The 10,640-nt window shown below is 60.1% G+C and overlaps 5 protein-coding genes across 5 annotated transcripts; 2 read left to right on the top strand and 3 right to left on the bottom strand.

Moving 5' to 3' along the window:
* Positions 1–19: 19 nt before the first annotated feature.
* Positions 20–2,520, bottom strand: BO72DRAFT_528449 (putative transcription factor). Its single transcript, XM_040950187.1, has 5 exons — positions 2,378–2,520; positions 1,490–2,321; positions 1,016–1,433; positions 652–943; positions 20–582 (listed from the first exon to the last, which is right to left on the bottom strand). Exons 1-5 carry the CDS (start codon positions 2,492–2,494, stop codon positions 142–144), a joined length of 2,100 nt encoding a protein of 699 aa, XP_040800579.1. The 5' UTR covers positions 2,495–2,520; the 3' UTR covers positions 20–141.
* A 284-nt stretch (positions 2,521–2,804) lies between these two features.
* BO72DRAFT_448823 (uncharacterized protein) lies at positions 2,805–3,834 on the top strand. Its single transcript, XM_040944883.1, has one exon. It carries the CDS (start codon positions 2,891–2,893, stop codon positions 3,533–3,535), a length of 645 nt encoding a protein of 214 aa, XP_040800578.1. The 5' UTR covers positions 2,805–2,890; the 3' UTR covers positions 3,536–3,834.
* Positions 3,835–4,910: 1,076 nt separating this feature from the next.
* BO72DRAFT_511019 (cytochrome and DOMON domain-containing protein) lies at positions 4,911–6,467 on the top strand (the record flags this gene model as incomplete). Its single annotated transcript, XM_040949384.1, has 2 exons — positions 4,911–5,112; positions 5,179–6,467. Exons 1-2 carry the CDS (start codon positions 5,073–5,075, stop codon positions 6,465–6,467), a joined length of 1,329 nt encoding a protein of 442 aa, XP_040800577.1. The 5' UTR covers positions 4,911–5,072.
* A 139-nt stretch (positions 6,468–6,606) lies between these two features.
* Positions 6,607–7,861, bottom strand: BO72DRAFT_448822 (MDR family NADP-dependent oxidoreductase). The gene has a single exon (XM_040944882.1). The coding sequence runs from the start codon at positions 7,680–7,682 to the stop codon at positions 6,648–6,650; it is 1,035 nt and encodes a 344-aa protein (XP_040800576.1). The 5' UTR covers positions 7,683–7,861; the 3' UTR covers positions 6,607–6,647.
* Positions 7,862–8,444: 583 nt separating this feature from the next.
* On the bottom strand, positions 8,445–10,300 carry BO72DRAFT_469217 (putative MFS alpha-glucoside transporter; the record flags this gene model as incomplete). Its single annotated transcript, XM_040946945.1, has 3 exons — positions 8,445–8,460; positions 8,620–9,971; positions 10,127–10,300. The coding sequence occupies 3 exons, from the start codon at positions 10,298–10,300 to the stop codon at positions 8,445–8,447; spliced, it is 1,542 nt and encodes a 513-aa protein (XP_040800575.1).
* Between the last annotated feature and the right edge of the window lie 340 nt (positions 10,301–10,640).

Raw genomic sequence — 10,640 nt, 5'->3', positions numbered from 1 at the left:
ACTCGGTGTTCCTGTGCAAGGTCGCATCATCAATTCCTGTATTATCCACAACGGCACAGAATATCCCGTCGGTATCGTATCATCGGGAGATGTTTACATAGACATCACAGGCAGAGCCCAGTTCCACATCGACAGGGGCATTCAAACCAACCCCTCCCCCGAGATCAACCCTAAGTCCAACTCATCCAGCCAACTCAAGAACCCCTCCGAGGCAAGTCCCACCCCGAGCGCCTCGGACGGAAGCTGGAAGCCCTCGACAAACCCCGGCGGTAGGAACTCGCCCGACTCCCGAACCATCGCAGCGACCACATCGCCAGCCGTGGTGCCTGCTCCTCCCGCCTCCCCCTGCTGATGATTCAGCGCATCGTCCAACAACCGACTCACCACCTTGGTCAGCTCCCCGGCGGCGACGGCGGTGGTCGACGGCGGCAGCTGCGTGGCCTGTACCCAGGCGAGGAGCACGCTGAGCGAGCGGATGATCTCGGCGCGCGGGGTGGCCGCCGGGAAGGCGCGGTTGGCGAGGGTGTGGCTGTGCAGCTCGGTGACGAGGATGCCAGCGGCGGGGATGCCGTAGCTCAGGTACTGTTGTCTCTCTTCGTTAGTGTCATCTTGAGGGTAGAAGGGGAGTTGGGCTTGGAGTGGGTAACGTACGATGCAGGCGAACTGGCGCTGGATCTCGTGGGAGTGGAACATGCGCGTCAGGTCCATGACCATCGACAGCACCTGCAGGGCGGTGTTCATCAGGTCGGCGGTGGCGTTGGCGCTGTTGGTCTTGCAGCGGATGCGCTGCAGGTGCAGCACGCTGAATTGGTAGTCGAACTGCACGAGGATCCGCGCCAGGGATTCCATCAGCTCGCCCTCGGGGGTGTGCCAGCAGTGCGGGGTGTAATGGAAGCGAGTGGGGATTTGTGTGAGGACTTCTTGGCAATGGTGGTATGTTTTTCTTAGTTTGGTTAGTATTGGGAGTACACCAAGGAGAAGGAGACTTGAAAGTGGAACGGGCTACGGGACATACTGCACACGATCGCCGTAGTCGGCAGCGGATTTGTTGCCCAAGGAAAGTTCCAGGACCTGTTCGCGGAGCGTGGACAGGAAGTGGCGGATGCGCATGACCGTCGCGGGCATGAAGCTGCTCTCGCGGTGCCAGCCTTGGTCGTCCAGACCGGCAAGTACGGCGCTGAGGGACGGCCCGTCGAGGAAGAGATTCTCGTCCGCGATGTCTAGCGGTGGGGCTGCATCGCAATATTGGTGCGGAAGACGCGGAGGACGCCCCATCAGCGTGGCCAGGTTCTTGTCCGTGCGATGGGTGACGGCCAACATGCGCTTCCTCGTCTCCGCCAGGAAAAAAGGCACGTCGCGCGAGGGCTGGTGGTGGAGGCCGATGGTGTAGATGTTGGAGATCAGGTCGCCGAAGAGGCTGTAGAGTCGTTCACCTATTCGTTCGTGAGTGTGATGCTGAGTATACACAACAGCCAAGCCAGGCACTTACTAGTGTCGCCCAGCACCTCCATCGCCAGATGAGCATGCATGTATCGCGCCCACAGGATCAGATCATTGACGTGCCCGAACTGTTTACTGATCTCGATGCACGCGTTCCCTGCCAGGACCATCTCCTTCATGAACGTCTCCACGGTCATCGTCTCCCCGTGCGCCAGCTCCACGACATGGTGACCAGGGTACCGGACCATGGCGCTGATTCCGGAAGAGGCGAATACCAGGGCGATTAACTCCCACCGGAGGTTCGGGCCGGTGAATTGCGCGTAGAAGTCGCCGGGCGACATGTCCCTCGAAACTTCGAGGGGCCGTCCGGTCGCGGCGGTGATGGTCTCGTAGAGCTCCTTCCACTTGCCCGTGACGTCCCACGGGTTGCGGTCGGTGTACGCCTGCACTCGGTCCAGCGAATCCAAAATAATCGGAGCGGGCACCACGGTGAACCGGCTGACGCGATGGTACCACTCGATCTGGTCGCGGTGGAAGGCCATGGCGGAGGCCAGGCGTATCAGCCGCGACGACGCGTAGGCATGCTGGGTGCGCCAGTACTCGAACTCGGCGTAGAGGGACCGGTTCGCTTTGCCGGAGATCCCGCGCGGAGTCTCTTTGAACACGGAAAGATAGCTTGTCGAGCCCAGGAATTCGGAGTCTTGCCCGTGTTTGGTCTCGGGGTCTGTCCGCGGTTGGTCTGGCGCTGCAAGCTCCGGCGTCGGACTTCGGTCGGGAACCTCCAACAAAGATCGGTGGATTGCTCCTCGTTTTGGTGTCGCACGAGGGCGCGCAATGCCCCCATCCTTGACCCGCGTCAAGGGGGCGGGGTGGTAATAGCACTGCAGTTGTCATTGTCAGCTGTGAGACAGAAATGAGTCATCTGGACTGTACCTACCTGATTGGCATTGCCACGCGATTGGCACCGTCGGCAGATGGGAGTCGCATGGTCACAGCGGACCTTAGAGAGCCGACATGGCTCGCACGAGGTCGGCTTTCCGTTGCGACGAAGCATAAGACGTGGTGATGATTAGGGTGATGGTCAGGAATAAAAGGCAGGAATGGTGGAGAAAACTAGCTTATCGCTTATCGCGTATCGCTTATCGCCGGCAGCGCGGCTCGGAGTCCGGCATAGACGGTTGATTCCGATGCCGATGTAGACACTGTGAATGTGCAGTCGTTTCTAATGATGTGTTTATCTAGAGTTGGGTTAGGATATGTATCACGCCATTGTACTCTTGGCATTCGCATGATGCCTGGGATTAGTCTATATATAAACTGTCAGCACTACTCTAGCCGCTACATCTACTCCTCACCAACCCCTTGTACTCCGGCACGTATCCTCAACACAATATACAACCAACACCATCAGAAAACTCCCGACCAGTCATCCCCACCAAAAACCTACCCAATGCCACCCTGCACCCTCGAGCCCATCAATCTAGCCGATCCCACGCAACACACAGAACTCCAACGCCAACGCACCCTCTGCGGCTGGGACCACCAGCCCACCACCCTGGCGCAATGGCACGCCAGACAAACCGAAGGCCTGAAGAACTTCTTCTGGATTGTCATCCCCAGCCCCAATCCCAACCCTGACGTTCAAACGAACACCATCCGCGCCGGCCACATCTCCCTAGACGCCTACAGCAACCCCCCGGACCCGGACCTCGCGCGATCCGACAGATCCATCCTCGCCCTGCAGACCTTCTTCGTCCTCCCAGAGTACCGGTCCGCCGGGGTAGGCCGCCACGCCGTGAAGCTCATCGAGGAGCAGGCCGCCCGCGAGCCAGCCTGCCAGTTGATCGCGCTGACGGCGCTGAGCAAGAAGTACCGGTACCAAGAGGGGCGCGAGTGGCGCGGGATCTGGGAGCGGATGGGCCAGCCCGTGCCCCCGTTCAGTATCCAGGAGTGGTATGAGAAGGCCGGGTATGTCGGGTGGAAGGAGGAGCCGCGGTACGAGGAGCGGAGCTTGGACGGGGAGGTGATTTGGCTGTGGGAGGTGTTTATGCGGAAGGAGGTGAGGCGGGGTGCTCCGTTGAGTGGAAAGGTGTAAGACGGACATTGAGGCTGTGTGTTTTTCTGGAAGGTGGTTTGACGTGGTGGAGATGCCTTTGGGCGTGAGGGACATTTCAACACCACGGATGTTTTATGCGCCAAGGGCTTGGGGATTCGTATCCACGTACGCTCTTCGGCGTCGGAAACCCAAATCTTATGCTTGCTAGGCAGACATGATGTTCAACTCTAAATTCTGTTAGGAGAAAAATGGTTTGGTACATGGTCGAAGGAAACGTGGTGCTTCGAAGAAACTATTGTGTATGCCTGTATACAATAAAGGGTTCATACAATAAAGACATAACGCGGCGCCGTTAGCGGTCTGAAACCCACGTTGGCCGTTGTTTGTCAAACCACTGCCATGTGCAGATGATCACTTTCGCATCAGACTTAATGATATTAATAGCGGGTTCCGACCGTGGGCTGGGGGATGTCAACCACGATTTCATTGTGCTAGTCGATCCAGCTGACGCACCATCACCTTAACGGCCATTGAGCATCCAACCGTGGGATGGATTCTTCACGCAGAGAAGGTGACGTGGTTTGTCGTGGATTCTCGTATTATCCTAGTAGTATCTTGCAGAATATCTCATGACATCATGAACTTTTCTCAATCGAGGGTTCCTCTACTTCGTAGACCCTAGCAATGAGGTGGTCAGATTAGAGGATGGCTGAGCTCTCACTCAAAGTTTCCTACCTGGCTAAATTACTCAATCGCGAACGGGAATATGATGGAAACCTGGGAAGCACACGGGTCCATTCCGAGCCCCCCGAAACGGGCCTAGTTGCAGATCCCAGCGGGGCGCACCATTGATGTTCAATGCATCAATGCATCAATGCTTTTTTATTGAACCACCCACACCCACACCCAATCCCAAACAAAACCCGTCCTTTCAACCCAGCTCTGCGGTTCTTTGTCACTGCCCTCCAAACAAAAGATCGTGATTTCATTTCCCGTATCCCTCGTCATCGTCAAAAAAAAACAATCCCCCCTTGCCAGAAAAATCCTCCCCTCACTGAAGGTCCACCCCGACCGGGGGACGTAACCGGAGAAAGATGGACCAAACCCAAGAACCCTAATGCAAGGGCGCGCGCAAGGGGATTTCGGTCGTGGAATTGGACGCTGTCAGTGTCAGTCCTCCTCAAAGCAAGCGAGCCAAGGGGGAAAAGTAATTTCCCAATTGCGAGACGCAGATTGGTGCGTTGCGCATGAAATTGCGGTCTCAGCAGCTGGGCAAGGAAGTAGGACAGATACACAGGTACGAAGTGCCTTGGGCAGACGGACGGGGGAATCACGTTCCGGGTGAGACAGGTTCGATACGATGATGATCGACCCCCTCGACCCCCCCCCATGCCTTCGATAATTGGTTTGTACAGGAATTACAGAGATGCCTACGGTAGCCAAGACAGGGCCAGCCACAATGAAACCTGACCGCTGGATCGATATAAAGGAAGTAGGCCCTACCACCGGGGGTGAGGGAGAGTGAACGTCCACTCGTGTCTCCGTCTCCGTCTCCGTCTCCGTCTCCCAGTCTACCATGCGGGCATTTCGACTCCTCCAGACATTTCTGGGGTTAGGTGTGTTTCCCGACCCAGGCTGAGAGTGGACACCTACACAGAAAGAAGTCTAACAGCAGAGTCCAGCCCCCCTAGCAACGGCCAACATCGTGACCTTCTCCCCGTCCACCGCCCACCCGAACCTCACCTACAGCGTGACCGTCCCAGACACGACGACGCAGCAAAACGGCGGCGCGATCTACCTCCAGATCCGGGCCCCGCGCAGCCTGCAATGGGTGGCGCTGGGCCAGGGCACGGGGATGGCGGGCGCCAACATCTTCGTCGTCTACGCCGGCGCGTCCGCCACGAACCTGACCCTCTCGCCGCGCCTGGGACGCGGACACATCGAGCCGCAATACACCGAGCTGGCCAACGCAACCCTCCTCCCCAGCAGCAGTCTCACCGACGACACCATCGAAGCCAACATCCTCTGCACGAACTGCCTAGCCAGCTGGTCCTCCCCCTCCTCCACCCGTTACCCGCCCTCCGCCCCCTCCGCCCCCTTCATCTGGGCCTACCACACCGGCGACCCACTCCCCTCCGCCTCCCCGCAAGAGACAATAACCATCCACACCGAAATGGGCAGCACGACCCTCGACCTCACCAAAGCGCAATTCTCGGCCCCTTCCCCTGCAAACGCCACAAACACCGAATTCAACCCCTTCAACCCAACCTCCGCCTCCACCACATCCACCCCCCAGAACCACAGCGGAACCTCCCTCCCCTCCCCCACCAAGACCCGCTCCCTCCTCATCGTCCACGGCACCCTCATGGCCCTCGCCTTCCTCCTGTGCTTCCCGCTCTTCGCCCTCCCCATCCCCTTAGGAGTCAGATACAACATCCCCGCCCTCCACGCCCCCCTCCAGCTCTTCACCCTCTGTCTCACCATCGTCGGCCTGGGGACCGGCGTGTACCTCGCCACCACGGTCTCCACCATCAAGCACGCGCACCCGATCATCGGGATCATCCTCGTCGGAGTCCTGGTGCTCTTCCAGCCATTGGCGGGATACCTGCAACATCGGCATTGGAGGCGCGAGGGCGCCAAGAGTGTGTTCGGGTATGTGCATCGGTGGGTGGGGCGGGGGGCGATCGTGCTCGGGATGGTGAATGGGGGGTTGGGGTTCGGGCTGGCGGGACGGGGCATGGGCGGGGTCGGGAGTCGGAATGTGCCCGTGGCTGCGGTGGTGGTTTATTGTGTTGTGGCGGGGTTGGTGTGCGCGGTGTATGTGATGGGCGTGGTTTGGGGGAAGACCAAGGTTTTTCATCGGGAGGGGGATAGGAGTAAGGAGGAGGGAGGGGAGAGGGGGAGTGGGAGTGGGAGTGGGAGTGGGGATGGCGCCGGGAAGAGGGGGGGCGCACACCGGGAGAAGATCTAGCTTTGCGTTGCTTTGCTTTGCTTGGGATGGCGGTTCTTGGGTTGGTAGATTGGTTGGGTTTGGATTGAAGGCGGATTTAGGGTTATGTTTGACCGAAAGGGTGAGATTAATGTTTAGTTCATTCGTGTCTATGTTCAGTAATAGTTGTGGTATAGTTGTGGTATAGTATGGTCGGTACGCCTAGAACTTCAAGACGGCCTTGCCCTTGTTCTTCCCATAAAAGATCCCCACCAAGCCCTCGGCCGCGTTCTCAATCCCCACCGTCTCGTGCGTCAGCGCCTTGAACGACCCCTCCTTGATCCACTTCTGCACCTTCTCCTGGTGCTCCTTGGTGTACTTGTCGCCCATGCCGGGGTCGTTGACAATGAATCCGCGCATGGTCAGCCGCTTGGTCAGCACGTACGAGATGTTGCTGATCGGGTAGGGGGTGCCGTTGTACACGGAGATCATGCCGCAGACGACGACGCGGCCGAAGTTGTTGATCGCCTCCAGGGCGGCCTCGAGGTGCTCGCCGCCGACGTTCTCGTAGTAGATGTCGATGCCGTTCGGGGCGAGGCGCTTGAGCGCGTCCGCCGGCTTCTCCTTCTTGTAGTTGAACCCGCCGTGGAAGCCCAGCTCCCGGGTGATGTAGTCGAGCTTCTCGTCAGAGCCCACGCTGCCGATGACCGTCAGGCCCTCGTGCTTGGCCAGCTGGCCGACCAGCTGGCCCACGGCGCCGCTGGCCGCCGACACGAAGATCGTCTCCCCCTCCTTGGGCTGCCCGATCTCGTACAGCGACGAGTACGCCGTCAGCCCCGGCATGCCCAGCGCCCCGATGAACACCCGGATGTCCTCAATGCCCAGCGGGTTCTCGAGCTTCTTGACGTACGGCAGCCGCTCCGCGCCGACCGCGATGTACGACTGGATCGGGAGGTAGCCCTGGATCAGGTCGCCCTCCTGGTAGGCCGCGGTGTTGGAGCGGAGCACCTTGCCGATCACCGCGCTGTCGATGGGCTGGCCCAGCGCCATGGCCGGCGAGTACGACTTGACCTCGGCCGGGCGCATGCGGCCGCGCATGTACGGGTCGAAGCTGGCGTAGAGCGACTGCACGAAGATGCCGTTCTCGGGGGCCGCCGCGTTGGCGTCGTACGAGACCGGCTCCAGGCCGATGTGCTGGCCCGGCACGGGGTAGCCCGTGGGGATTTCCTTGAAGATGAGGGCCTTGTTTTCAGACATGGTGTGTGTGTGGTTTGAGGAAAGTGTTGTGCCAGTGAGGTGACAGCAGCGGCCGCACCACCTTTATACGGCTGCTCCCAGTGGGGCAACGCCCCCAGGGTCGATTATCAAGCATCCAGGTTGCTGACGAAGCTGCTCCAAGGGGCGTCGAAGAAGCTTCTCGAGAGACTGGACTCCAGCTTTTGCCTAGGTACCTGCCAAATACAGTGAGGGCCCCGGGGGGGGGGGGGAGGGGGAGGGGTTTGCGGTTTGCCCAACCGTCCTCGTCACGACCATTCGCAGGCGGAGAAGCGAACCAGGGCACGGCGGGTGAGTGGAGCTAGCAGAGTTTCCAGACGGATGTAATTCGGGGCAGCTGCTCCTTCAGGGTGTAGATACGGGGCCGGATGGGGCAGGTCAGTGGTCTCGAAGGTTGGATTACCGGAGTTATGCAGTGGCACGGATCTAAGGCACTGCGAGACGGTGCGGCAGTTCTGGCGCCACCAGAGGAGATGGGGTGGGCGAAAGCCATGAAGTCATGATTACCGTGCAGCGTGAAGCAAAAACGGGGCGAACAGGTGGAAGTCAATTGGGGATTGAGTTTGAAGTGATGCTTCATGACTCGAGACGATGCACTGATGCAAACTGCACAAGGGGCGGCTGAGTCAGCCGTCAGCACTCAAATTTTCGCATTCTGCAGACTTGCCCGAACAGGACTAGATTATTAATCTCAGCAGTGGCCGTGACTTCCTCGGCTTTTTCCTCTTTAGGCTCTTGCACCGACTAATTCTTCTCTGGTCTGGTATTCTTTCCCGAACACTGCACTGCACATCCTCAACACATCTCCCAACGCCTTCTGCCTCGGTGCAACTTTCAGTACCCCCCCCGACGCCCTCCGCCCTCCTCCCTCATCGCCACCGCCGCTCCCCTCCCCTCCTCCCCAATCACCACCACGCACCGCCGAAACCGCCGACTGCGCACCCCCTGCTCGAACATCGCGTCCAGCTCCTCGAACGTGCGCCCCTGGGTCTCCGGCAGCCACCAGAAACACATGGCCGCGCAGACGAGGCTGGTACCCGCGAACAAGAACCCCAGCTTGCCGCCCCAGTCGCCCTCGTCCGCGTCCATGGCGTAGGGGATCACCACGGCGAACACCACCGACCACACGAAGCAGCTGACCGTGGCCAGGCCGATGGTGACCCCGCGCAGCCGCATCGACGAGACCTCGGCCAGCAGCACGTAGCAGAACGGGCCCAGGCTGACGTCGTACACCAGCGTGCACGCCAGCATGAGCGCGCACTGCGCCCAGGTCGTGCCCGTGCCGCGGGGGACGACGTCCAGCACCCCGATCAGCAGCTGCGTCAGGGCCAGCGCGGAGCAACCCGTCAGATACATGGTGCGGCGGCCGACGTAGGCCAGCAGCGGCCACGACAGGATGGTGCCCAGCAGGCCGAGGGCGCTCAGGCCGAGGTTCATCGAGAAGGCGTGCGAGGCGTTCAGCCCCGCCGTCTCCATGAAATGCACCGCGTAGTTGATGAAGAAGACATTGCCCGTGAAGGCTTGCATGCTGTAGGCCATGACGCAGATCAGGAGGCGGCGGCGGTTGGGGCCCTGCAGGCATTCCAGGCTTCTGGCCGTGGTGGGCGGCTGGAAGCTGGCCTCCAGACGCAGCGTCTCCTGGATGTGGGCGAGTCGGGGCCCGATGGCGCCCCCGCGGACGGTGAGGCGGCGCAGCGAGGCGGCGGCGGCCTCGGGGCGGCCCTGCCGGCACAGCCAGTACGGAGGGTCCGGGCAGAACGGCACGAGGGCCAGCATGATGCACGGCAGGGCCCATTGCGTGGCGATGGGGATGCGGTAGGACCAGTCGCTGGCGAGGGAGGTGGTCCCCTTCAGGATGCCCGAGGCGATCAACGAGCCGATGGAGAAGGCCAGGTTGGTCATCGTGGCGGCGAACCCGCGCAGCGGCAGCGGGGTCACCTCGCCGACGTAGGCGGAGGCGCAGATGGGGTAGAAGGCGATGACGCAGCCGTTGATCAGCTCGCCCACGAACAGCTGGGCGGGCGTCTGGCTGAAGAACTGCACGAAGATGAAGCCGATCGACAGACACGAGCACCCCGTGAGCACGATGCGCGGCCCGAAGCGGTCGTAGGCGAGGCCGGCGAACAGCGCCCCGACAATGGCGCCCAGCAGGTTGGCGTAGTTGAAGGCCGACAGCCAGCGGGCGGCCAGAATGTAGCGTCCCTCATGCTCGTAGCCGTAGTTCTGCTTGAAGACGTCCAGTCCGACTATGCCTTTGACGACGCCGCCATCCTGGTCTGTCAGTTCGTAGTTCGTGGATCGAGGGTCAGTCGGTGAGTAGCATAGCACATACAATTCCTTTCAGGATCGTCGCCTATCAATTGTCAGTCTGTGTCCGGAATTGAGCGATGCTGCAGAAGATCCGCACGCGCGAGACTTCTTCGTACCAAATTCATGAATAATGCCCACGCCACGGTTGGCCAGTGCTGTCGCAGAGCGGGCCAGAAGGTCAACGCATGCTCCGCCGCGAGGAACTCCTGCGAGCTTTCGGCGTCCTGCAGCGAGGCTGTGGGAATTGCCTGGATCACGATCTCGTCTTTCTCGTTCTTCTCATCCTTCATCTTGCCAGTCTGTCTGAATTGACGATTTTCGAGAATGGGAAGACCGGCGAAGGGCAGACCCGGCGACCGCAGTTTTCTTCCTCGCTTGCCGCCATTGTCTTGGCCGTCTTGGCCGATGGACCTTGGGGACGAAGCCAAGTGCTGAGTGCGGTGGCTATGTGAGGTGGCTATGGATCGTGTAGTTTTTTAGAGGGTTGGGATATTCGTCCAGAGGCCGTCGGAAAAGCCAACGACGCCAAACTCGGCAGCCAAACATGAAGAAACACAGCGTAACCCCGCACGTGCCGATCCTAAAGTCAAAGCGAGGCGTGCATCCAATAACCGACGCATGCGGCAGCCG

The sequence above is a fragment of the Aspergillus fijiensis genome (genome assembly GCF_003184825.1).
Source record: "Aspergillus fijiensis CBS 313.89 unplaced genomic scaffold BO72scaffold_28, whole genome shotgun sequence".
In the NCBI taxonomy this organism is placed as follows: domain Eukaryota; kingdom Fungi; phylum Ascomycota; class Eurotiomycetes; order Eurotiales; family Aspergillaceae; genus Aspergillus; species Aspergillus fijiensis.
Note: the sequence above shows the minus strand (reverse complement) of the source record. Positions and strands in the feature narration are given on the sequence as shown.

Excerpts from the sequence above, each read along its gene's own strand:
- BO72DRAFT_528449 (XM_040950187.1), bottom strand. The coding sequence starts at position 2,494 with ATGCTTCGTCGCAACGGAAAGCCGACCTCGTGCGAGCCATGTCGGCTC. Across the intron at positions 2,322-2,377 it reads CGCGTGGCAATGCCAATCAG|TGCTATTACCACCCCGCCCC; the intron begins GTAGGTACAGTC and ends TGACAACTGCAG. Across the intron at positions 583-651 it reads AGCGCCAGTTCGCCTGCATC|TACCTGAGCTACGGCATCCC; the intron begins GTACGTTACCCA and ends GAGAGACAACAG.
- BO72DRAFT_448823 (XM_040944883.1), top strand. The coding sequence starts at position 2,891 with ATGCCACCCTGCACCCTCGAGCCCATCAATCTAGCCGATCCCACGCAA.
- BO72DRAFT_448822 (XM_040944882.1), bottom strand. The coding sequence starts at position 7,682 with ATGTCTGAAAACAAGGCCCTCATCTTCAAGGAAATCCCCACGGGCTAC.